General features: G+C 41.1%; 1 protein-coding gene across 2 annotated transcripts in view; it reads right to left on the bottom strand.

Moving 5' to 3' along the window:
• Positions 1-12,321: 12,321 nt before the first annotated feature.
• The window catches only part of TBC1D30 (TBC1 domain family member 30), a 50,857-nt gene continuing 38,367 nt past the window's right edge, over positions 12,322-24,811 (bottom strand). Inside the window, exons 9-14 of one of the 2 annotated variants that reach the window (XM_041465654.1) lie at positions 22,400-22,505; positions 17,063-17,175; positions 16,754-16,893; positions 14,964-15,170; positions 14,688-14,744; positions 12,322-13,367 (exon numbers count right to left, since the gene is read on the bottom strand). In XM_041465654.1, the coding sequence (XP_041321588.1) occupies positions 12,586-13,367; positions 14,688-14,744; positions 14,964-15,170; positions 16,754-16,893; positions 17,063-17,175; positions 22,400-22,505 (1,405 nt within the window). In that variant the 3' untranslated portion in view covers positions 12,322-12,585. The remainder of the gene's footprint in view (positions 13,368-14,687; positions 14,745-14,963; positions 15,171-16,753; positions 16,894-17,062; positions 17,176-22,399; positions 22,506-24,811) is intronic. The other variant, XM_041465655.1, reaches the window with a different exon arrangement.

Raw genomic sequence — 24,811 nt, 5'->3', positions numbered from 1 at the left:
TGTCACAGTTGAGCCAGCCACAATACACAGAGTGTCACCATACAATTTCAGAGAGCTCCAACCCACACACAGGAGCATCATACCGCTTCAGAAGGCTTCAGATATCTGCTCTTCTAGTTCTTCAGCCCAACCTTTCATACCCCTCATGTTGTGCCCTCTGCTCCCTTTGGTGTCTGGTCAGTGCCCCTGGGCACTCCCTGGCTCATTGCTGTCAGGGCTGCTCGCAGCTGCACCCACTGGGGATGAGGCTGGCCCAGCCCCACTCCCAGTCACCACAAACTGTGTGCCTACACTTCCAGACTCTCTGCTGTTCAGCACTCTGGTCTCAGACTAAAGCCTGACATGGTAAATCAGAGTGGTCTCAAGGTGGCTGCCACAGGGGCTGGGGGCTGGTTTGGCCACCCACTCTCCACAGGCTTTATTATTGATGGTGGCAGTTCCTGGCTGGACAGATGCCAATGGGATGCTCCTTCCCCAGAGACCTCTTGCTTTCCCTGTGGTCCTGTTCAACCTCTTCCAGCACTGCTGTGCTGCCTAGATGATGGGGCTAAACCACTGCAGGATGTTGCAAGGCTAAAGCCAGGGAGGGAGATTTCCTGTAGTTCAGCCTCAAAATCATACTCCCTCGTGAGAATATACAGAACATGCAGGAACAGGAGGTGCTTACCTGCAAGGGCAGCATTACCAGCCTCAAGAGCAGCTCCCCATTTCCTCCAAAGAAAACAGCACCAGTGTAGATGGAGCATCCCACAGACCAGCTTACATAGGTGAAGAGCTGCACAGAACCTGCAGCTGAGGCTGGAAACTTAGCTGGATTTGGAAGGACACTATGCCCAGGAAGAATGGGCAAGGGACATCTTGCTGGCATATCTGCACTTCTTTTGATAGGCCCAAGGACCTTACAAACGCCAAGGGAAGAGGAGTCCATCCTTCCTCAGCTGAGACCACCACTTGAAGGCAGCTAAGGACCTAAGCTGACACCCTCCTCCCATCCTGAGCTGCCTTAACTTCAAGCAAGATCCCATGGTGCAAGCAAACTAAAAATCTGCATAACTGCAACATTACTATTTTATTTAATTTATTAATTTAAACTGTTACAAGAGCCAAAAAGAGAGCCAGGCAACACCACCCAGACAACAGAATTATATTACAACACTAACTCTGAGAGCAATAATTTCAGGGTTAGAGCATATGAGGCATTCTCCACCCCAGCCCTTCTCTGCATGGAGTAGTGAGCAAAACATCATGAAAAATACATTTCATCTGTAACCATCTGCATATGTGAATGGCAGAGCTTGAAAATCGTGTGGGCACGTTCTGCCTGGCAGAAAAGCAAGCAGGACTTATTCTCTGCTCTGGACAGAGTTCAAAAGCCGGTGAACAATCAAGATGCAACTTACCAATCCTTTTTCCAATTAGTCAGTCCATTGTGTGAGAAAAGGAGAAGATAAAACCTGGAGTTCCTTTTTGTTTTCTACACGCAACTTATGGCTCTTTTCATTGTCATCAAAGGACCTTTATCAAAGCTTTCCATACTCTCCAACAGAACCTCAGAGTGGAACACACCTCTGAGTGAAAAAATAACTGTATTTCACTCATCATTCGCAGTCAGTTTTGACTGCAGCAAATTCCCAGTGCTCCCATATTCTCTGAGCATCAGTGAAACATGCAGACAGTGAGAAATTTTAACCTGCAGCTAGTTCTGTAGCAGTGTCAGCTGTGTAGTAATTCCCTTCTAAGACTTGTATTTTACTGGAGCCATTCCAGCAAGGCCAAAATATAGTCTCAGATACATACTTTAGCTGTTTCTAAGAAAAGGAACCAGAGCACAGGTCACTGCACCAGAAAGGAAGGGAAGAGAAAAGCCATGCCCATCCCAATCCTCTCCAGGGTAGAGCATGGCTCTCACTTTCCTTCAAGCTTCTGCTATTTCTCATTCATCTTTCACTCTGAGAATGATTGCCTTCAAGAGGCAGGTCATTCATTTGCTGCTGTCAACCTGAATAACAACTACTTTCTCTATTTTGAAGGACAGCAACAATTTTTTATGTCAGAATGCTAAGAAATCACATATTACACCTCCAAAATCACCCAGAATCAATATAGGAGTAACAGATTTGGGAGAACGTTTTTCCTTCTGATGTTCAAACTTTCAGCAAAAACCTCCTCAAACATAAGAGAGCTAGAAAAAATGTCCTCTTCTGGTCTGGGGTTTGGAATGTCCTCTTCTGGTTTGGGGTTTGGGGTGGAGGGTGTTTTTGTTTGTATGGTCTGATGCTGGCAGCTAAGGCTCAAAAAAAATCCACCAAAGGAGAAAAACTCCATAGTATTGATGTCTAATGGACAGGGCTTGTAACAGACAGGAAAGACAATAAAAAACAAACCAAAGCAAACCAAACAAAAAAACCACAACAACAACAAAAGAAAACCCCCACCCTACAAAGCTTCATGAGAAAAGTAGACATGAAAAAAAAAAGAAACTTGTGGCTGGTTCATAAGAGGAGTGCACTTGTCAAAAATATCCTTGTTGATCACCAGGTACTGCACTTAGGTCCTTGCAGTGTACTGGAACAGACATAAACCATTCAGTTCTCTTCTCCTGAAAGTCTAGAGACACATCTCAGGTCTTGTGTAAGAAGAAATAAATGTGAAATGGAAAGCTAGATAAATTAAATATTACAAGCAGGTCAGGTACCATTGTGGGTTTTTTCTGCCTTTTTTTTTTTAATCAGCTCTAGAAAATGCTTTTGATCTTTTCAAGGATAAAAGAAGGATGGAAAAAGGCAGGAAGGGAGACTAGATGAGGCAGGCAGGCAGACATGAGGGAGGGAAGGAAGGAAGGAATAGAAATTCTTCGGTCTGCCATCTTTGACATGGCACCAACCTGTGCCATGGAGACACAGGAAGGCATAAGCAAACCCAGAACATTTGTTTATGACATAAGTCCTTTTCTGGAGACCAGCAACAGCTTCTGGGACCACAGTCAGTGTCAGCACCAGTGGCACTGCAGGGTACCCTGCTGGCAGGTGAACATGGTAAAAACCAATCGCCTGTCTCCATGAGCTGTGCAGCTGCAGCTTCATTACAGTGAGAATGCTTCCAGCTCACTTTTTCCTGACACTGAACCCCAGCAAACACCAACCTTGCATGTGTTTGTAGTGCTCTGGCCCCTCTAACACACCATCAAGTGCTGCATGTGGCTTCAGAGACACAGACCATCAGCTTCTCTGCAAGCTGCTGCCTGAGGTGCTGTCACTTTCTGACACAAAGGGGAATGGCTAGAGCAGGCTTGCCTTTGCTTTAATTTAAATAGCAGTCAGTGTTCACCATGCAGCCCGGTAATACCTGTGACAAATACAACAGCCAAGCACACTGTGTGCCCTTGAAGGAAAAAGATATGCAAAAATTTGTATGTTTAAAATACAGATCCACTCCAGCTCAAAGTACAGATGGTATCTGAGCCAAAGGTGCTCAGGTCTCATTTCTGCACTCTCAAAAAAAGCTTGAAAGCAAGTTGAGGTTTGACACAGGAGATTTATTATGGGTTACCTCTAATATAGATTTTATATTTAAATTACATCATTGGTATCTTTCATCCTTTTTATCAATTTTATTTTATTAATCTAAAGAAATAAGCCTCAGGCTGAGACAATTCCCTGCACAGGGCTCCATCCTCTTTTTACATAATTACTGTATAATGAAAAAGCTAACCACACACAGGTGGTGGGGTCCAGGTCTTCCTCATCCACATGAGAGGTCAGAACTCTAGGACAGAGCTCTTACACACTTCATGTTTTGAAGCCTTTCCAGTGGATGCACAGACCCATCTACAGCTATTTTTTAAACAAGGCTGTTGTCTGCAACTTTATAAAGGCCAATATCTTCCTCCCCTGTTGCCTTTGTGAAGCCACAGGACTGAACCCATGCATCCTGTGTAGATGGCACAGAGCCATGTTCTTGCATCTGGAACTCAGCTTTGTGTGCATGGTGCTGCCACCTCAACAGGAGCTGCAGACCATTCCTCCCTGTCCTCCAAAACAGGGTGTACTCAACAGCAAAGACCCTTGTTCATTAGGAGGGAGCCACTGCCTGGAACTGCCAGGTCTCAAGGATTCTGCTCACGGACATCACTGGCTGTACAAGAGACAAACAAATTCTGAGATAAAAGTAACACCTTTCTTGAAAGGGCAATAAAAAGCAACTAATTGCTGAACTTCTCCAGACATTGCTGAACTAATCACACTTGTTCTGATCTAGAAATGAGCGCAGTCTCTTTAGGCACACCCTGATTTAATGCCCCAAATCAGTCTGTTTCTGGCTCTGCCCAGACACATCAAAATCTGCCCTGTGTTGAATTTCATTATTAAAAGGCAAGGAGGAACTCTAGATGTACCAGATCAATCTCGGATTTAATCAGATTCCATTTTTCAGCTTCATTAGATTGCTGTCATGTGATTTACCCAAGGGACACAGAGGTGAAGGCAAAGGCAGTATTCTAGGTGCTTGGGAAATGCTGAAGCCAAACAGGGAAATTTTACAGGGCACTAAAGGCCCCTGCTGCTGTGCAAGGGCTTGCAAGGTCTAGGCAAGGGCTGCATTTCTTTTTAAGCATCTTAATAACATCTTGCTCCTGCTTTAAGAACCTAAGTCCTTAAATGGATATAGGATGCTTGTTTTTCAAGTGACCTGCATTCAGCTGATGCTTTTTCCTGCCAGTAAACTGGTGCACATTCAGTGAGACTGTGTCAAGCCTGTGTGTTGCTGCATGTGTCTGGTCACAACAATTTGCAGATCAAATTGGTGAAAAATTGAGTTACAAATTTAAGGCTCATATCATTTTGCTGGATGCTGACAGTGACTGTGTCTAGGTCATGATCTACCTGAGAAGCCACCATGTAGTCATAAAGTGGTTTGGTTTGGAAGGGACTTTTAAAGGCCATTTGGTCCAACCCCCTGCAATTATCAGGGACAGCTTCAAATAGACCAGGTTGCTCAGTGCCCCATCCAGCCCAGTCTTGAATGTTTCCAGGCCATCCTGCCAACATTCTGGGCAACATGTGCCAGTGTTTTACCATCCTCTTCTAGTTTAAAACCAGCCCCCTTGTCCTGTCACCACAGGTTCTGCTAAAAATTTTGTCACCATTTTTCTTATAATGCCCCTTTAGGTACGAGGAGGCTTCAATGAAGCCTCCCCACATCCTTCTCCAGGCTGAACAATCCCAAGTCTCTCAGGCTGTCTTCACAGGAGGGCGTTCCTATCCATCTTTGGGGCCCTGCCTTGGACTTGCTCCAACAGCTCCTCATCTTTCCTGGGGACCCCAGAGCTGATGCAGCTCTCCAGGGGGCGTCTCAGCAGAGCAGAGCAGAGAGGAATCCCCTCCCTGGCCCTGCTGGCCACGCTGCTTTGGATGCAGCCCAGGGCACGGTTGGCTCTCTGTTCTGGGAGTGTCCATGGCTGGGTCTGCCCAGCCTCTCCTCCCCAGCACCCCCGAGTCTTTCTCAGCAGGGCTGCTCTCCATCTGCTCATCCCCAGCCTGTGCTGATTCCAGGGCTTGAGATTCCCACGGGCCCACTTGGAGTCAGTGCTGATTGCTGATGACTGGCATGTGAACTTCAAATTCCAGTTCTCAGCTAAGGCAGGCAATTCTTCAAGGCATGAGATCCACATTTGGATAACTGAATGTGGTTTTTTTCAAGGTCTAGAAGTTTAAAACACTCATGGGTTGAGCAGTAAGCCCTCCAGGGCAGGGCAGCAAGCTGGTATGTATTTGAGAGGAGCAGCTATATTTTGTTGGGGTTATTTTTTGCAGAAGTTTGACCAAAAGGTGGGCTTTTCTTTCAGCCTTTGGAACAGCTTAAGTCCAATATTTATAATGAAATACCTCAGTTGATTTGTGACTAGCAGGAACTGATTGTCGTTGCTGATGCACTCATAAAAAAAGTTGCAACTCAGTGAATCCAACAAGCTTCCTTCACCTGCCTGCAACTGGAATTCTGTTTGATGGCTCATTCACCAAAGAGAAAGTTTACTATACCTCTGAGTGAGAAAAAGTCCTTAGAGCATTTTAGAGTCTTGCTATGGGCACTGTTTCCAAAGACACACCGTTAAGATGTCTCTGTGCTTTGGGGTCACTGTGCAAGGTTAGCAAGCTTACTAAGAGGAGCCAAATAGAGCAGAGGGGTTGCAGTGTGAAATCAAAGGCAAACAGACTAAAAACTGCTTCACATCTGATCGAAAATGAATAATAATTGAAAATACTAAGCTATGGCTGTATTTCCTTTCTCAGGAATTGCAGCAGTTGTGTTTGCATGGAGCACCAGTGGCACCTAGTGACCATATCTAGAAGATCACCTCGAATGGGTGTGAGCACAGAAAACCACAGTGCAGACTGGGCCAGGGCACACATCACTGACCTGCTGGTGGTGATGGCTGCAAACCTGGTCCAACCTCTAGCAGCAGTGCTGCATCTCTGTGGCCAGACGCTGTAGCACCTTTGCAGAAGATGCTATCGTAGTGAAATCCTCCCCAGCTCTGCCTGTCACACCAGCCCGGAGGTTCAGCAGCAGTGTGGCACAACTTGCCTCTCCCATGATGGCAGAAGAAGCATCTCTTCAGCAACAAACATTTCATGGAACAAACATTTTTCAGTCTGGACATAAATCAGTGACTCAGCACTGGCTACTGGGGATAGAGAACGTGTCCAGCAACACCGAGTCACCTGGCCCTCTGCCAAGCAGACAGTAGTCCTTTTGTTCCCTCTGGAGAAAGGCCTTTTCTCCAAGAGCACTGGAGGCCAGACACTGAACAGTATTGTTGTAACTGGGTGAAAAGTTTATTAGTGCAGGGGAAACAGTATAAAAATTATCACACAGAGTAATTTGGAGTTCAAAAGGGCACTGTGTATGCCTGATGTAAGTGACTAGTAGTGTGGGAACAAGTAGAAGATGATCAGGTCTGTACATTGGTGCAGATAAAATAGAACAATAAACTTACATTTATTAAAAGAAAACAGAAAGTAAAAAAAGCAACCAATTTTCATTAAGAGTTGTCATTAGAAGAGTAAGAGAAGCTGCAGTTATAAGTCAAAGTTGGGTGAAAAAAATTGTACAATTTCTGACACTCTCTTTGGTACCTGGAACTACAGGTTCATAGGTTGTAAGGTTCCACTCAGCTCTCCTCTCCCTGAGCACCTGTGACTGGTTGCTGGTGAGTTGTAAATCTTTGGCCTCTCAAAGTCTTAACATTGGACTTTTATACCTGTGCTGGGTGGTTGCTAATGAGCTTTCCTGCTTTTTCTAAGAATAAAGTTCCTTCCTTCTTGCTGGCTGAACACCTTCCTTCCTCAGCTGTCCTTGTGGTAGGTCTGCACAGACTGCCACCTGCCCTTCAGTCTGGGTTTGTACCCATGTGTCATCTACAGCAGCCACTGGAACTGTTAGGAAAGGAAAGCGAGGTGGGGGAGCCATCATGGTCAGTGAGCAGCAGGAGCAGAGCAACACCACTCTTTGTGCCCAAAAGGGGCTGAAAAACTGACTGGGAACTACTGCCCATGAGTCCTTCATCACTGAACAGGCTGTGTGATGCACTGGATCTGGGGTTTTCAGCCATGTCTGAACCTGTGAGGGCTTGTGAGGCTTTCCAGTCCACTCCCACCTTCTTTGGAGTATCCCTCCAGCTAAGTCCTTGTCATCTCCCCTGCAAAGGGAGGCCAGTCAGCCTGGAAGGGAGGAAGCTCCAGTGGAGCCCACAGAGGCAGTCCAGCACCCAGCAGGAACCAACAGGACAGCTGCTGCTTCAGGCTCACATTTTGTGGTGTTTATTATTCTTTTCATTCTTGGCCACGTCTCCATTATTATTATTATTCTTTCCAAGTGAAGGAGGAAGTTCTGCTTATGAACCTCTGTTTGTGGTCCCTGCTGTGCGCGCAGCTGCCCAGATCAGCACGCCACTGTGGGTGAGCTGCTGGTCCAACATCCAGCTCATCTCTGTGTGATGTACTCAACCCAGACAAAACTGGGTAACTGCCCCAAGGGAAGGCTGTCTCTGGATGTGCTGTGTTCCTGCAGGACTCCATTCTTGGCCGTTTCCAACCACTAATTGTGAGAGAAAAGACACTGGGCTAAGCCAACCAGCATGGTTGTCCTTATCGTCCTGAAAACTCTCATCAAACACCCAGACAATGAATACCAGCAAGAGTTGGGAGTTCACAAAGGCAAAATACAAGCCGAACAGAGGGGAATAGTTGCAAAGCTATTGAGTCCTGAGATGCAGAAAGCATTTGTCTTTCCTGACGCAGTATTCAAAAAATGAGGAAAGGATTAAAAAATTTCCCCATGATGCCAACAAATATAAAACATCAGAAAACCAACAAGTGAGAACAAAAAACCATACATATCCGTGAGAGGAGGCCCTTTTAGACAGCTCAGTGTGAAGACAGCCACGGTGAACCTCATCGGAGGGCTCTCCACTGGCATCTCCTCCTGCCAGGGCAGGAGCAACCGCTGGGCTGCCAAGTGGGTGGATAACACCCCTGCAGGATGTGCACCCTGCTGGCATTAGACAGGTCCATGACCACTTTGAACACAGGAAAGACGAGCAGGAAGCAGCATGTCATGGATTTGTTGTTTAGAACCAAAAAACCTAAAAAGCCACACAGGCACCAAGGAGCTTGGTTTCCCTCAAAACTTGTACCTTTTTCTTGGAGGAGTTGATCCTTCCCTCCTCCCAAGCTCTCCATCCACACGCATTGCCTCCGGTGCCACCACCACTCCCGCCTGCTTATTTGTGGTAAACCAGTGTGGTTTGATCCAGTTTTATCAGAAAAAGACTTGGAAGCATTTGTGGTTCTTTTTAAACCTGTGGTGAGCCAGTAAGTGCTGTGTGCTGCTTGTAGGTCAAAGCGCAGCTGAAATGGCGTCCTGCAGGCTGAGGGAGGCTGGGCCTGAGCACGGTTTGACACCGCAAACCACTTCTATGTCCTAAACTGTGTCAAATGTCTTGTATCAGCTTGTCAGCAGGTGCAAGCCCTGAGGGCTCCTCAGTGGGAAAGGGTGTGCAGAAGAGACCCTCCACACGTGCATTTTCCTGCAGTGCGCTGGATTCCCCCCTCCCACAAAGGAGCCCACCTTCCCAAGGGTGCTGTTAACACAGAGGTGCTCAAAGGTGTCCCAGCAGCTTCTGGCTGCCTGAGAAATCAGTCACCTCACCAGTCCCTGCTGGCTGATGGCACACAGCCTGAGGGTGCTGGCCTGGCATGACTGCACATCTCAAATCACTGGCAGGCCTCTATGACAACCCCCTGCCTTGAATGAACCTTCCACCAATAAAAAGCAAGCAAAACTGGAGCAAACAAAGCATAGACTAGGGTAGGGATGCATTTGGATGAGTTTTCTATCTCTTCATACTTGAGTGGAGCTGCTGTCAGATGATACTGGCTCCCTGCCACTCAGCCAGATGCTACTACTGCCCATGGATGGGCACAAGATAACTCCTTGCAGGGAAGGTCAAGGAAAACTGCAGTACAGTGAAACAACTCACCTTATTTCTGTATGAAATATTTCACACAGTTTAAAATAGATGTTGTGAAAGTTTGATACAGATTTTAAGTCTTGAATTTTGAAAATGAGCTTTTACCTCAGGTGGAAATACCTATGTAAAGGACTGCATTTTACTTTTGCAAGAAATGTTTTGCTGCCTTTCTAGTAACCACTTAGGCTGTTTAGAATGGAGGTAGGATTTTTGTGAGTTACACAAAATTAAGTTTGCACTATAGCTGCAGTTGTGGATGAAACCAATTTTTGCTGACAGCAATTCTGAAAAACTTATCTCTTCTATCTGCTATTTTTAACCCCAAAGCATAGAAAATTTTTAATAATCTCTGAATAGCTGTGGACCTGTTTTCACTTGCAGACCTGTAAGTGTCTGCAAAATGGAATCAAATGCCTGTCCTTTGAGAGCTTTCATTTGATGATGGTGAAACACATGCTCAGAAGTAAAAGTCAACATGATCCTATTAAAATCCTTTAAAAAACCAAACCAAAACAAAACCAAAACAAACCAACCAAACAAAAAACACAAAAAACCCCCCCAAAAACCAAAACTCTAGGAATTTTAAAAAACCCCAACAAACAGAAATGTCATTTGATCACATGGAAGAGAACATTAGAACAAGTAGGCTCAAGGAGAACAAAATGTTTATGGAGCAGATTCCCACCATCATACTTCCCAGCACCCTCAGTGCTGCGATGCCACTCTTCCAAGCACAACTTTCTTCATCACTAGAGCTCATTTGCTCAAGGGGTTCTTTAAGGAAAAATAAGGGGAAACTTCTCTGGAAACTTCTCTGGAGTTCACTGGTTCTCTGGACCTCATCTTAATGTTCTGTCTCAGTACTGAGCAATGAAATTGTTTTTGCTGTATGTTCCAACAGCATTTCAGGTAGAGAGTGAGTATCCTTTGAGGTATAGAAATGTAGCTTTGAGGTAGCTAACACAACATTCTATTTTCTCATCAAGTAGTACTTTAAGAAAATTTCCTGCAGCAAGCATCATCAAACTAATGCACTGTGCAACTGTGGTTCTTTCACCTCAATCCTAAGTCCAAGACCTGAATGCACACTTGTAAATTACTATTTGTTCTGAAATATTAGAATGTGTTGTTCTTTCCCCAGACCTATATCAATGCATAATTCACTGATTTCCCACTGCTTACTTCATAAGATGTTGAAAATTCATGCACATACTTGGACCATTTTAGCAGGTTTTACAGACTGACAGTCCTTTTATTTGTATGGGTTCAGCATACAGCCATGTATGTACACTGAAGCTGGAAAAACTGGGGAGGATGATTCACAGGAAAATTTTTGAGAAGTCCATTTCTTCTAATTCAGTGCAAAAACAATTCACATACAATCAATAATCTGAGACAAAATTCTACATTATTTTAAATTTACTGAGTGCTGTAAGTAATCATTAGTGACAGTACTACTATCGCCTGGAATTAAGGCAGGGGCAAGATCTGACCTACATCTGTTTTATAATTATAGTGCTCATAGTTGTATATTACTTTATATGCATACACTTATATGAAACAACAGCAAAATAAAACTGTTCCCACAACAATGAACAGAGTATACTGTACAGCTTATAAGTTATGGTATACAGTAAAACTGGCGTCACATAATATAGGTTATGGAATACATTCATAGACAATTATATATATTAATTTGCAAATTTAACGAAGAATTTTTTTAAGCAAGTAAGATATTACATACAATGGTGTTGATTCATCATTACTGCAGTTTAAAATATTGGCCCTTTCATGCCACAGGAAACTTGGAATCAAGGTAATGAATCACAGTCAGTACACACCATCTGACAGACCTGCAATGATTTAAGAATAACCTGAATTTCTTGGAGTTTGATTACTTGATTTTGCAATCCTGACGTTCAATTATCTAGGTTTATTTTCCCTGTCTGGCTCTGTTATATACATATAAATACTTGTCTTACAGTATTTATCAGCTCTGCTTTTTGATTTGGAAATAAATACTCAGTTTATAACTTTCTTTCACACCAAAAAGGAACCAAGACATGGAAGCCCGAGGGCACATCCCACTAACATAGTGGCTGATGTGTTGGCTTTTAATGGGAAGTGGCACTCTAAGTATCTAATCACTCTATTTATAGAATTTAAATCCCTAAACTACTTTGGAACATTCATATATTTTACCTACTGCTAAGCTGGCAAATATTGTTTAACTACAAGTCTAATCTAGATAATAGCTTTTAAATCCATTGAAGCCAAGATGCATCAGAATAATAATCATACAACTATATAAATAGTTGTAGCTAATTCCTAATTTTACAGTGCTGCAACTCTCCAGCAGTAAGTAACAGAAATGTATGTATGTACACCTGTAACAAAGAGCAAACCTGTATTGTGGATGGACTTATGTCTGCTGTGCTCATGCTCAGTGTTTAGGCTTATATTAAAAATAGTATCAGCAGAGAATTGCTGTGGGAAGAGAAGCACAAAATGCTGCTCAAGAATATCTGAAGACAGATGTCACAAAGTGACACTTTTGATTGCTAGGGCTGCTTGTGCTTCTGTTTGTTGTGGCTTCTCCAGCTTCTCCCAGAGTATGACGATGAGGTCGGATGGGGACGCTGCTTGACAGTCACAAAAACTGTTACACCTGTCTGCTGCACTGGACAATTGGTCCTTTGAGCTCAGCTAGACAGGAGGCAGCCATGGGGGGCTGAGGGGTTAAAGGCAGCTGGTGATTTAATGTCCGAGTTAGACTTTAAGAAAGAGTATGCTTCACATTGCAAATTAATATCTATTTTATACAGGACCATCAGAATTAACAATAGGGTGCCAGAGTGCATCTTCACTAATCTATCCCATAACAACATGGAAGTACAATTTTCAAAGACACATATTTATATATCTGCTAATCACTTTTGTCCCTGTTACTTAACTAGCAATTAGAAACGCTTTGGAACGCACGTACACATGCACACATTAAAAAAAAGGCAATACAAATTCTTTTGTTGCTGTCAGAAATAGTAAGTAGCAGCACATCATCGTTTCCTTGTCCCGCTGCTGCCACTGACAGATTTATTGAAACTTCTGCTCATTTGTGGGAAGTGTACAGTTGGTGTTCTTTCAGTGGGGCCATAGAGCCCTAAATTCCTGGCTGTGGCTGACTTTCGAAGAGGCTTGACACTGGGAAAAGGATTGAAGACTTGTGGCTTTGGGTTCCCAGGCTGGGGCGATTTAGCCAGGTTTCCACTGTCTCTGGATGAAGTGGAAGACTCTGATAAATGTGGCTGGCTGGATTGATGGGATGTTGGCTCCACATCAGTTTGGGTATCTGAGGTGAGTTCCAGTGCTTCCAGTTTTAGCTGAACCATGGACATGTTTGTACCGCTGTCTGTAGAGTCTGCCTCAGATGACTGCTGATCAGCTTTCTGAGTAGTCCTGTCATCCAAACCACCTTCTTCTCTTTCTCCAATGTCAGAATGTTTGGAAGCCTCATCCTTTGCACCAAGACTATTTGTTTTACAGCTCTCACTCTGCTCATCTATCAGTCCCACAGTATCTCCATAGCCCAGCTGGCCTTTGGCCCTAGCAATGTTCTTCCGATGAACTCGTATGTGAGTGCGCCATGGAGAGTTCAATTTTGTTTTAAGATCTTCTTGGGGAATGGGAGACATCTTCCCCGTAGCATGGCTTGGGATGTGAATAACAGCATTTTTGAGAGACTTGTTATTCAATTTCATCTTCTTTCCTAAAAGGAGGTGATTTATCACTGGGGAATGGTTTACCTGAGAAGGGAGGAGGCTGGTAATTGGCCCCTTGTCTGAAAGAAAGCATTTAAAAGAAACACAGTATTGTTAAAGAACAAAACAAATTACTGTTCTAAGGATCTACCACCAATTTTGATACTTTCTTGAGATATGGCAACGGTATGTAGGACAGAATGCATTTTAAAAAAACCAAACCAAATTTAAAAATCTTCACTGAATTTCATTTATGTCTTAGAGTTGAACACAAAACAACACCTTCTATATAAGGATTTTCTGCCCTCCCTCACTGCTTTGCACCTATGGGGAAGCCCCAAGCCAGGAATACCATGAAAATATATAATTTTAAAAAATAGCTTCTTGATTTTTGGAATTGCACTAAAACTGATAATTTAACTTTAATATTGGCTTCTGATATTTCCCCCTCTCCTTCATTTCTCTTCCAACAGCAAGAGGCAATTCAGTCTCCATATGAGGTCAGTCACACAAGTCTCTCCATGAGGCTTGTGTGAGTGGAAAACGGAAAACAAATGGAAGTACTTTTAATGCATAAAACCACGTCTTATTAAGCCAGAGGAGTAGACTCAGAATTAGTGATTAGATTACAGTTTGATTAAATGACAAACCCAGCCCTGTATCATGATTAGTAAGATTAGAAAGATTTGTGTGTGGAAGGTAGCGGTTGGCATCCTTGGGAATCAACATTTTACTGTTAGCACTGTTTCTGCTGGCTACAGCCTCTGTTCAAAGCAAACACTTCACTAATATTTAAAAAAAAATCCTTCTAAACCATGTACATAACAAATTGCAGTTCCATGTATTCCAATGCTCCTGCTAGCACAGGTTTAGACAATCTGTAAGAGAAACAACAATTCTCCACAGTGACCCATGTGCATGGTTCAATAGTGAACTTAGAAAGATGACACCTAAGCAGGGAGGAATGAGTGGGGTGGGCTGTGTTCAGCTTGTACACCCCGTAAAACCTTCAGCTATGCATTTCATGCCAACCCTTGCACTGCTGACTCTTGACAGTTAGGGAGACAGACTCCATAACATGGGTTGTTAAATAAGGGACTGATGTCCAGCTTGGTCCTCACAACAGTATCACTATGGCTAATGAAACCACCAGCCACAATGGAACACGTAAGCTAGTTCCTTCAGCTGCATAATTTGACACGCCCAGATGAATTCAGAGGAGTTTGGATAATACAGACCAGCTAGGAATCTACCTGCCACATGATCTCAAGCATCCTCATCTCTGCATTCAATTTTTTCAGTGCATCAATATGTCAATTCCAAGAATGCCAAAGACTTAAAGTTTTTTAATCAGAGAGATCAACACAATGCACCCAGATAGCAAAGCCACTTTTAAATACCATTGTTTAGTTGGTCCCTGGGACCTAAGAAAACCCCAGGGTCATCATCTTCAGATCCTGATAAAAGAAGAAAAAATATCACCTTCTTGTTTCTGTCTGCATGAAGCGGTACCCACTTTACTACTAATGTTATATCATTAATATCATTGTTTGCTATAATGTTATTTCATCAGTCTTTCTTATTTTGTCTATTTGGTTAAATGTAAAAGAATGTCATTTGCCTGGTGAAGTTAGTTTGCAGTAAATCAGGAAATGAGGCACGTTTTGATGTGTTACCTGCTCTGATATACACATGGTGAACCTGCTGCTGCTGCTTCTTCTTTATCCTGGAATATTGCTTTTTCAGTGCATTAATATCAGTGGTCATACGCTCCATCATCATGCTGTTAAAAGCAGTCTGATAGTCACTTCTGCATGAATCTATTGCTCCTGGACTTAATTCTGCAATGTTACTGGAACCAAGACTTTGTTCTTCATTCTGATCTGTAGAAGGATGGAATAAAGTGGAGGTGAGCAGTAAATTGGCATACTCGAGAGATGTATCTGTACTTTTGTAGATTATTTCCAAGGGAAGTCCAGGTCTGATTCCTACCATCTTATTTAACTGTAGTCTTCAATTAAAAATTTATTATAATATGTGTATTTAACTAAGCTGTGTTATTTACAATAAGAAGTATTATAAATAGCACTACTGCTTAAGAATAGCAGGGGTTTGAGGGGAGATTAAAAGAGTATAAAAGTTAATTAACATGACAGTGCAAAGTTGTAAGCATAGCTTTTCAAATATCCAAAAGTACATCAAGCCACCACTGAAGTAAGTCAATAACAGATTATTAAAGATACTTGGTTACCATAGAGGCCAGAAATGCAAGTTATAAAATATGTTACAGTCAAGCAGGCATGAGATTAAACAACCAACCTAGTGCTACCAGCAAGAAGCATCAAGAAACAGAATACCATAGGGAGAAAGCTGCTAGTAGCAACAAAAAGGATAGGCACAGAGCAGCTGAGGATCAGACAACTTGAGAGTGTCTGTGACCAACAGCTGCAGAGCATTAGCAGCAAAGCAGTTTATTTTCACAGCTGTTTCTGATGCACCAACCCGGCATTACAGGGTCAGGAGGATAATTCTTTTTCAAGGAATGTTTATTTGTCTTTGGCTTAGTTTGCAACAGCAGTTTGATGTTCTGACTAAGTGCTAGCTTGAAGCAGCAGGTAGAGAGTCCCCCAGGAAGGGAAAAACAAAACACCACAGCAATCAAGAGGAGAATTGCAGCTTACAGGTCTCAGCAATACCAAGCCATAAGAATGATGAAGTGTGAACAGCAACTTGTTACATCAGTCTGGGGTTTTTTGAGGGTAAGGTGGGGATAAATAAAGATGGCCTCTCCCAAGATACTGTGAAATGACTGTTGATCCAGTACCATTTCATAAAGATTACTGCTTTTCTTGTATGGATCAGCATTTTCTACAGCTTATAGAGAATTTGCACTGGCCTTCATACAATTCTGTCAAGACATTTTATTTCTGTGCAAAAGGATTTGAAAAATGGTGACATTTTGAATATATCCAAAACATACAACAATATGACGGTCTGGCCAAAAGGGCAGTGAAATCACCTGCAGAGTTCACTCACTGCTGATTGGTTCCAGTATTAGCCATGCATATGTTAATAAAGATCAAGATTATTTATTAAAGAAACACCCTTCATAAAATGCTGACTACTTAACAGCTGTCTCAGAAATATGTATGGATTTAGGGTGGAATTTTTTGCACATATGCTTCTTTTTTTGTGTGTGGGTAACACTATGGGGTTGTTTTGTTACCATTACTGTAGCCAAATCCTTAACTCACACCATCATTTACTGTACACCTACAGTAAATCCAACCTGGCTTTGGCAACATCTTCATGGAGCACAGAGCAAGTCATTTGGTACCTGATGTAACCTCTGTGTGCATAGAAAACACATTTTCCATAGCAGCCTTCACAGACAGAACTGCAGATAATTTCTGCCAGGTCATATAGATTTAACTGTGTTTCCCAAAATTAAAGAAGTCACTTCTACCTTTCATCTGCTTTTGGTATTTTTGGAGCTCTGGTGCCAAAAACCCACTTAATGGTCCAAGACAGCCAATTGCATTAGCAATTGAGTCTTCATCATCTAAGTCATTCTCTTCATCGCTGTCTCTGGTTCTGCCTAACCTGCTGTCAAAAGAGAACATAAGAGAAATAAGGAAGACACATTTTTAAATGTGAACATTACCAAGCATTTTTATCTTTTTTAGAAGCATACAAGGGAGAATCCACCTGCCTTTTCACCTGCAAAGGGTAAACAATAACTCTATACACCATAAGCAGTGCATTTCAAACTTACCCTGAAAATGAAGTTGATTTTACTGCTGCAGGGAAAGGAGTAATATTGTATGTATATTTCTCCCTCAGTTCTGCCAGTTGTGGGAAAGGAAACTGAGCCATGGTGTAAACAGTCTGGGGGGTGAAAAAAAAAGCCAACTTTAAAACTTTTTGCTTTAATTAACAGTCTCACAAAAGATTTTTCCATTAACAGACTTCCACAGTCTTGCAGGATTAAAGGCTGCACATTCTTGCACATTCACATGCTGTAAGAAAATGGTCTAGTTTAATGATTCAGTCAGTATTTCCTGTAAGAAAAAAAAAAAAGACTGACTCACTAGAAAGATACACAGTTCTGGTAAAAAAAAAAAAAAAAAGAAAAGGGAACTGATAACATGAGCTGTAGGATCCTTTACAACTCCTATACTCATTTAATAATTATTGTCAACCCCTTCTTGCCAGCACACCAGAAACCCTCTTCCAATTATGATTTCACTTACATGAACACATCATTTAGGATTTGGGGATCTTTCCAGAAGACCTAGGTTTTTGTTCAAGTATTCAACAAAGTATTAGCACAGATAGGAAGGGGCAGATCCTCACTGATATGGACTGTTAGTTGGTTCATTATTTACAAGCTCCAGAGCTTGTGTGAAGGAAATCACACCAGCACAAAAATCATCACTAAAGAGGAAGGATCCAACATATCCAATTTTTCTTCTCTCAGTTTCTAGTTTTGATTGCTGGTTGGTTTTGAGGCTAAAGGTGGGATTTGGTGGGGTAAAGGTAGTAGTTTTTCTAAAACAAGGTCATCAAAATGCTAATACATTTTCTTTACACCAATACTCAGAGTTTTAAAAGATACATACTTGCAAATGCATTTCCTTTCAGCATTATCTTTACTGTAAGTCACCAGCCAACCTGGCATAAAGATACATCACATTCAATGCAATAGCACTGCTGATTTGTTCCTACATACTTTAGTTGCCTTTTTTCCCCAGCTTTTGTTCACTATTCAGAACTTTCAAATAACTGCCAAATAATTCATTTCGAGTCTCAGTGTCAGAAGAAAAAAAATATATATAATTTCCCATAGTTTCTCTGAAATATTAAAGCTTTTCCACATCCTGAAAATTAAATATCTTTTGAAAGACAACAACATAAAATTTTCTCATTAACTATGACAGTAAATCTTCACTTATATATATATTTTTTCCTGTGCTTTTAAGTCAGTGACATTTTCATCTGAAGGCAAATGACCTCAATTAAGATGAAAGGAAATTCTGAACAGTTTCTTCATAATCCATTCTTGAACCATGCCTTCTCTATGCTAAGTACACTAAGGAAAATTACAAACATGAATTCAGTACTAGACATTTCCTGACATAAGGAGGGAAAAAAGTTTCGTTAATGGCAATGATGTAAGCACTGAGCAGCAGGAAGGGCAGTCCTCTCTGAATCAGAGACAGGGCAATAGTGCCCCTCAACAGGCTTCTGTGTGAGAGTGCTTTTACAGTTCAAGCCATGCACAGCCTCTAAGGAAAAGAAGATGCCTTCAAAAGGAAAGGAAGATGCCTTCAAAAATCCATAGCATGAACTGAAGTTTTGCCACTCCATTAAACTACAATGCTACTGTGAAAGATGCATATTCCCTAGGGCCTGCACAGTGATTTCCCATTGCTCTACCAGACAAAGGGATTTTATGAACTGGAGAAAGACCTACCTCCAGCCCAACATGTCTGCCTGCTTGTTTGATCTCCACCAGACTTTCCTGTTAGGTTTTATTTTTTTTCCATATGTTTCAACTCTCTCCAGAGGTTTGTCTGGAATTTATTTCTACTCCTTATGTCAATGTCCTTCTCAGGTACCTTGTTCCATATGCTAGTTACCCTTTAAGTAAAACAGTCGACTCCAATTCCTCCATTTGCTCCTTCTACCTACTGTTTCAGATTATGCTTTTAGCTTTTGTCTGTCTTCATTCTATGTCTCTTCCACATCTTTGACAAGTTCTTTCATTTAGCATACATATTTTTACTTAACTATTGTTATCACCTGGCTAAGAGATCCACAAAACAAATTTTATACCAGTGCCAGTTCCACTGGAAATTAAAAAAAAAATATTGTCAGCCAACACCTCTGCTACCCTCCCACTGTCAATTCAGAGTCAAAGCATTCTTTTTCTAGTCATTACACAGCCTTGGGTGCCATTTGGTGAATTCTGGGGAACTGTCCCAGAGAGAAATAGCCTACATGAAAGCATGATGCAGCCAAACTTAGCATCTTATTTACATAAGGGACAGATCCTGAACAGAACAAGAAAAAAGACAAAACCCCTCTATTTTCACCTTAAATCATCTGACAATCCTTTGCCTTACTCTAAAAATGCAAAGCTGTCTACACCCCAGCAGAACACCACATGGAAGGTGATGGGCTGTGGCTTCCAAACAGGGTAAACCATTTTGCAGACAACTTATCAAACGTACTTCTCTCCATAGCTGCCCCTCACTGGTTTAAGGATCTTCTTTCTTTTCAGTTTGATTAAGAAAACAAAACAAAAAGCACAAGCTAAAACAAACCCAAAAGAAAACAGACAAAGTGCTACTCAAGTAGAAAGTTAACAGTGAATACCATCAAATCAGGGCAACTGCCTGGGCAGATAGTCCAAAATGCTAGAGTACCACAGAAGGATTAATCCCTGTTCCCCTCCGTTCTAGTAAATACAAAGGGATGCCTCTCCTCCAGTTGGCTTCTCATCTCCTCTGTGCTGCAATGTTCCTGGGTGTACAAACTGAATCAGTTTAGCTGGTTATAAAAATGCTCACTTTCTGATAGGGCATGGAAGCACAGACTCAGTCTAGCACACTCTGTTTAGAATATCTGCAGACACCTGATGTACAGCCTTCTGTCTCCACACTGGAACCAATACATACCCAGCCTAGAATCTGATGTGTACAGCACTTACCCTTTATTCACCCAAACTGTTCAATCTGAAAAAGGAGGAAACTGTAGACTGGCTTGCTCCTCCAATGCCTTCATGCTCTCCTCAGTAAACGTTAAGAACTTTTGTCACACAAGGGCCAAATCTGCAAAAGCTTTAAGGCTCCCATCCTAACTATAGGTACTGTCTGCATGGGAGCAATCAAACTGCAGCAACTATACATGCTGGTGGAAAGAATGAGGACATGAGTCCCCTGTTCTACTTTAGACATCTGCTCTGCCAACACTTCCCTTGAAGGATCAGCTGTACCTCCCTCCTCTAACTCCTAAAAGAAACAAGGCTCTTAGAGCACAATTCATTTTCCAGTGGTTGAGAAGTACCTGTTACACTGGCTGAAGTGAGCCTGGACAAGTAGTTTAGATGCAAATATAAGTGTTATGCAAGTCTAAAGAGAAGTGAGATGATTGCCACCAGCAAGCTCTTCTGAAATGTGTAGGGAAGGCAGAGTGGGATATTATAATCCTTTCCCCACTGTAGGATACTAGTCCTTGAGCCATCTTGTAAAAAATATCAGATGCAAATTAATAATTCTGATTTTTATTAGGGGAAAAGCAAAAAAAAAAAAGAAAAAAAAAAGAAAAAAAAATAAAACAAAGCATCTCTCCTCTGAAAAAGCTTAAAGTAATTTTATAAAACAGTATGTTCAGGCAGCCTGGATCTTTTCATTAATGCAATGGTTCATATTTCTTATTTCCTCCAACCAGATACATGGTAGCACTTATATGCCCTGATGGTAAACTCTTGTAGTTCCTTATTCTTTCCACTTAGGGTAAAGAGTGGAGACCTCAGAGATGGCTACACTGCCAGTGCCTGTCTTTGACTTGCAGAAAGCTATGTGAACTATATTGTGGTTTCTTCAACTGAGAGGACACACATAAACCATACACAGAACTTAAACCTGCCACATTCTCTATATCAGTGGCAATGCCATCCTACCTTAATACTCCTGTCAGTGCCATAAAATACACACATACACTATAAAAACATGTATGTATTGTGCCAAATACTAATTTTTTGCTCAAGCACAAAAAGATTGCTAATTTGCTAGTATCTGTAATTGCAAGAGTTAAAAAAAAAAAGTCCTTCCAACCAGTAAATTACCCATGCCTTATCTTTTACACGCAGCAGCAAAGAAAGAAATCCACAAAGTCACAAAAGACCACCCCAGCTTTCCCAAAATTATTCACAAATGCCACATCTTGATTTTGTACCACACTGGAGACCAGGAACTGAAACACAATGAGAAGATGTCAGCTTGTGCTGCCCTCCTTACACATCCTCACTATCTGAACTGTCTTGTGAAGAACTTTAATACTTTTTTAAAAAGCTTGTGAGTACCTCTGACCAGCTGCATTTCCATTTCTGAAGCAAAACAAAGCCACAACACTCACTTCTCCCATTCCTAGAGCTTCCTCATAGGACAAAATAACAATGACCAAAATAAACCTGAAAATAGTGTATTTCAACACAGTCTTTCAACAATAGGTAATAGAAGTCACCTGTTAACAACTGTTATTAAACTTTTGTAGCTTCACAGACTGACTTTTTTCTGTCCCTTAAGTCAGGCACAAAGTTTCAGGTGAATTATGTTCTCTGTACTTGCTCTCATTTGATCACTATTCTCTAACTCATCAAAAGGAAAGTTCCAAAACTGTAGCATGAAGTCCTTATAAAGCATCTAAGTAGGCAACATCTTAAAAATATCACAAGAAAAATTGTAACTGTAAATAAACAAATAAATTTATCTGCTATGCTAAAGGCCCTTTCCTTTCCCAGAATAATGTGGGTCTTTGTTCTCATACAATAGCATATGCTTTAATAATTCAGGCACTGCAATTATCTAAAAGTGTCTTTGTTTACAGTACATTACTGACTGTTCATGTTTTGGTTTTTTTTTTTTTAAATCGTGAAGGACTTTTTATACACTTCTCACTTCATAAACCCTTATTTCCCACAGTGTCTGCAGAATGGAAAGGACACAGTGTAATAAAAAACTCACCAAAATATAAAAACAAGGCAAAAGAACTCCCTAAAAACAGTGACTACTAAAGATTCTACATCTTGTGTAAATGCAATTGAGCATTATATCCCAAAAGACTCAGCTGTCAACATAGAATCCATTTTTGTTAAATGACACCTAGTGGTTCTCTACATTTCATATAAAAATAAGATTCTAGCTCTAACTGCAGCTGATCTACTTGTTTCATTGACATGCTAGCACAACCCTGTTATCTGAAACTTTTATTCTTGGGAGAATTTAGGTTTCTGCAGTATTTGAAGAAAAATGTAATTTGTTAGAAATCAAGACCTGAAGAAATCAACACAGAAAACACAAAAATTAATTATGCCACAATTACTCACCTGCATAAGTTCATTGCTGTCAATCAGACTATCTTCAAGCATCTCCTGGGTCAGCTTGCCCATAGTACTGTAAAACTCATCTGCAGTTTCACAACACTCAATTTGCCTACATCAAAATACATATTGGTTTTTATTTGACTTTTACATATGATTCTACATGCTCAAAACAAAACTGATTTTCTTGTCATCATAAAATATGCATTTCTGTTAGACAGCTTAACTTTTAAGTTTATTTGCAGTTCTGCCTAGACTTCCAAATAATAAAACTATGCACACAACATTGGAAAAGCTGCAGCAGTAAAAAGATGCACTGACTACAGCTTACTGTCCTGACTGCTCATGGTAACAGATTAATGTATCTCCAGACAGGCTATTCCCTCTGCCCCTTTCACTTCTACAGCACAAGAATCAATACATTTTGCCTCCTACTAGCACAAGGGGGTTCTCTTACCAGCTCAAAAAGGGAACATAAAGATTTCTTGACTACCTCATCACCCATTCTTCACCATGCACTAAATGGCCAAATTCACTGTCTGAACTTTGTCAGACAGGAAGATATTCACTGGCCAGAAACCCTTCCTGTGGAATAAATTAAGTATAGGCACATTCATTCATGTCATTGTGTTAAAAATAATTAACATAAAACACAATGAAGGAAAATTCACTCATCATATTTGTGAATGGTCTTTCCAAACTGGGGATGGGAACTGTGTTGGTTTTGGTTATTTGTTTGCTTTGGTAGGATGCTTTTGTTTGCCTTGTTTTGGGAAGGGGGGTTCAACTGGATATTTTTTCTGCACATTTCTTTACATTTCTAAAAGCACAGAATCATTCTAAACACACAGAGTGTCATCTGGAGGAAGAGAAATATGAGTAATATGCTTTTGTGAGTTGGTGTTCTACACACATTAGGGTCAGCTGCTAAACATCTCTCCTGTCAAGTGAAAAATTTGTTTTTCTTATATCCCAAGGAAGTGCTTTGATGGCTACATATTGTAGCCCCTCCTCTAAAACCCAGATGCTGGAATGATGAAAAAAAATACACTGCCTTTTTTCCTAAGCAATAGAAGAAGCAGCTTCCCTTGATCTTCAGCATCTGTGCATAACAATCACTGAGCTATGAAACTCCTGAAATCTTAACACAGTTTGGATAAAATAATGATTACATAGCTAAAAAAAAAAATTAAAAAGTAGTATAAACAGTGGGCATGTAGCCAATTATCACAAACTTATGGCTTACCTGCCCTGATACCTTCAGTCTCTCATGACCTTCACATACTGCTTTCTCTGCTGCACCTATATTTAACCTCCCCATACCTTCAGCCTCCCTCAAAACAGAAGTACGATTGAGCCACCTACATTTTAAAAATGCACTTCTCACCCTATTTTCATTTTGAGAATGAATCTTGAGAAGTATGAAGATCATGAGACTAAAACACTATTTCTGGCCCACCTCTTTAAATCCCCCATTCTAGTTCTAATGGTGGACAAAGAAAAATAAAAGCATCACAATCTTCTCAGTGCCCAGTCTTTTACCAGACCTTCTCCCATTCCTCACAAACAACAGTTACAAGATGTGCAGTGTGATCAGCTTATTTCTCTTAGACACATTCTTACATATTTCTTGATTCTGTTCCTTTCAATTTCTTACAACATGTTTAATTTTTTCTTTAAGTTTTATGGTAAAATCTTCAAAGTAGTAACTTATTTTTTATCATGTCATGAGTTGTAGCATTCACAATTATAACTTTTAAGTACACAGAGATCTACTGGAAGAAGTTTTTATCTAAAACACTATGTGACTATATACAGCTTAGTCCCAATGCAAATGATTCATGCAAGTTTCATTCATGACCTGAATCTAAAAAAAGCTTTCAAGAAATTATTATTCTAATTATTATTCTTCAGATTAAAAGTTAAATGTACTAAACAAATCCTCTTACAATGCAACTGGCCTGCAGTGCTAATTTATTCAGAAAGAAAAAAGGAAATGAAACCTCCAAGGACAGAACAGAACATAAATCCCAGTGGTTCAATTTCAGAGAGAAAAGGAAGATGAGTTTTAATAGACATCACAAAAAAAAAAATCAATGCAGCTGCTAATGCCAGCTGAAAAATGTTTCCAGCTGAACTAACATCTGCTTGACCTGTCAGAGCTCACACCTCCCACTGAAGCCAGCGACAAAACTCATTTCTCTGGGAGCACTGTAAACTCTTTGGAACACAAATATTTGCTTTGACAACAGAGGAGTTTGAAGAGCTAACCATCTCTTGTGTTCTGGCCATGTGGTGAGTTTCCAAGGCCACAAAGGACTACAACAGAAACTTGGCTGAAATGTGCTTAAAAGCTGAGAATTTCAGGAAAATTAATTTTCAGGCCTTAACAGAAAAGACTCCCATACCACAGGGTCA

The sequence above is a fragment of the Pyrgilauda ruficollis genome, unplaced genomic scaffold (genome assembly GCF_017590135.1).
Source record: "Pyrgilauda ruficollis isolate IOZ18807 unplaced genomic scaffold, ASM1759013v1 scaffold19, whole genome shotgun sequence".
Taxonomy (NCBI): domain Eukaryota; kingdom Metazoa; phylum Chordata; class Aves; order Passeriformes; family Passeridae; genus Pyrgilauda; species Pyrgilauda ruficollis.
The sequence above is the reverse complement of the archived record's forward strand: the minus strand, read 5'-3'. Positions and strand labels throughout refer to the sequence as shown.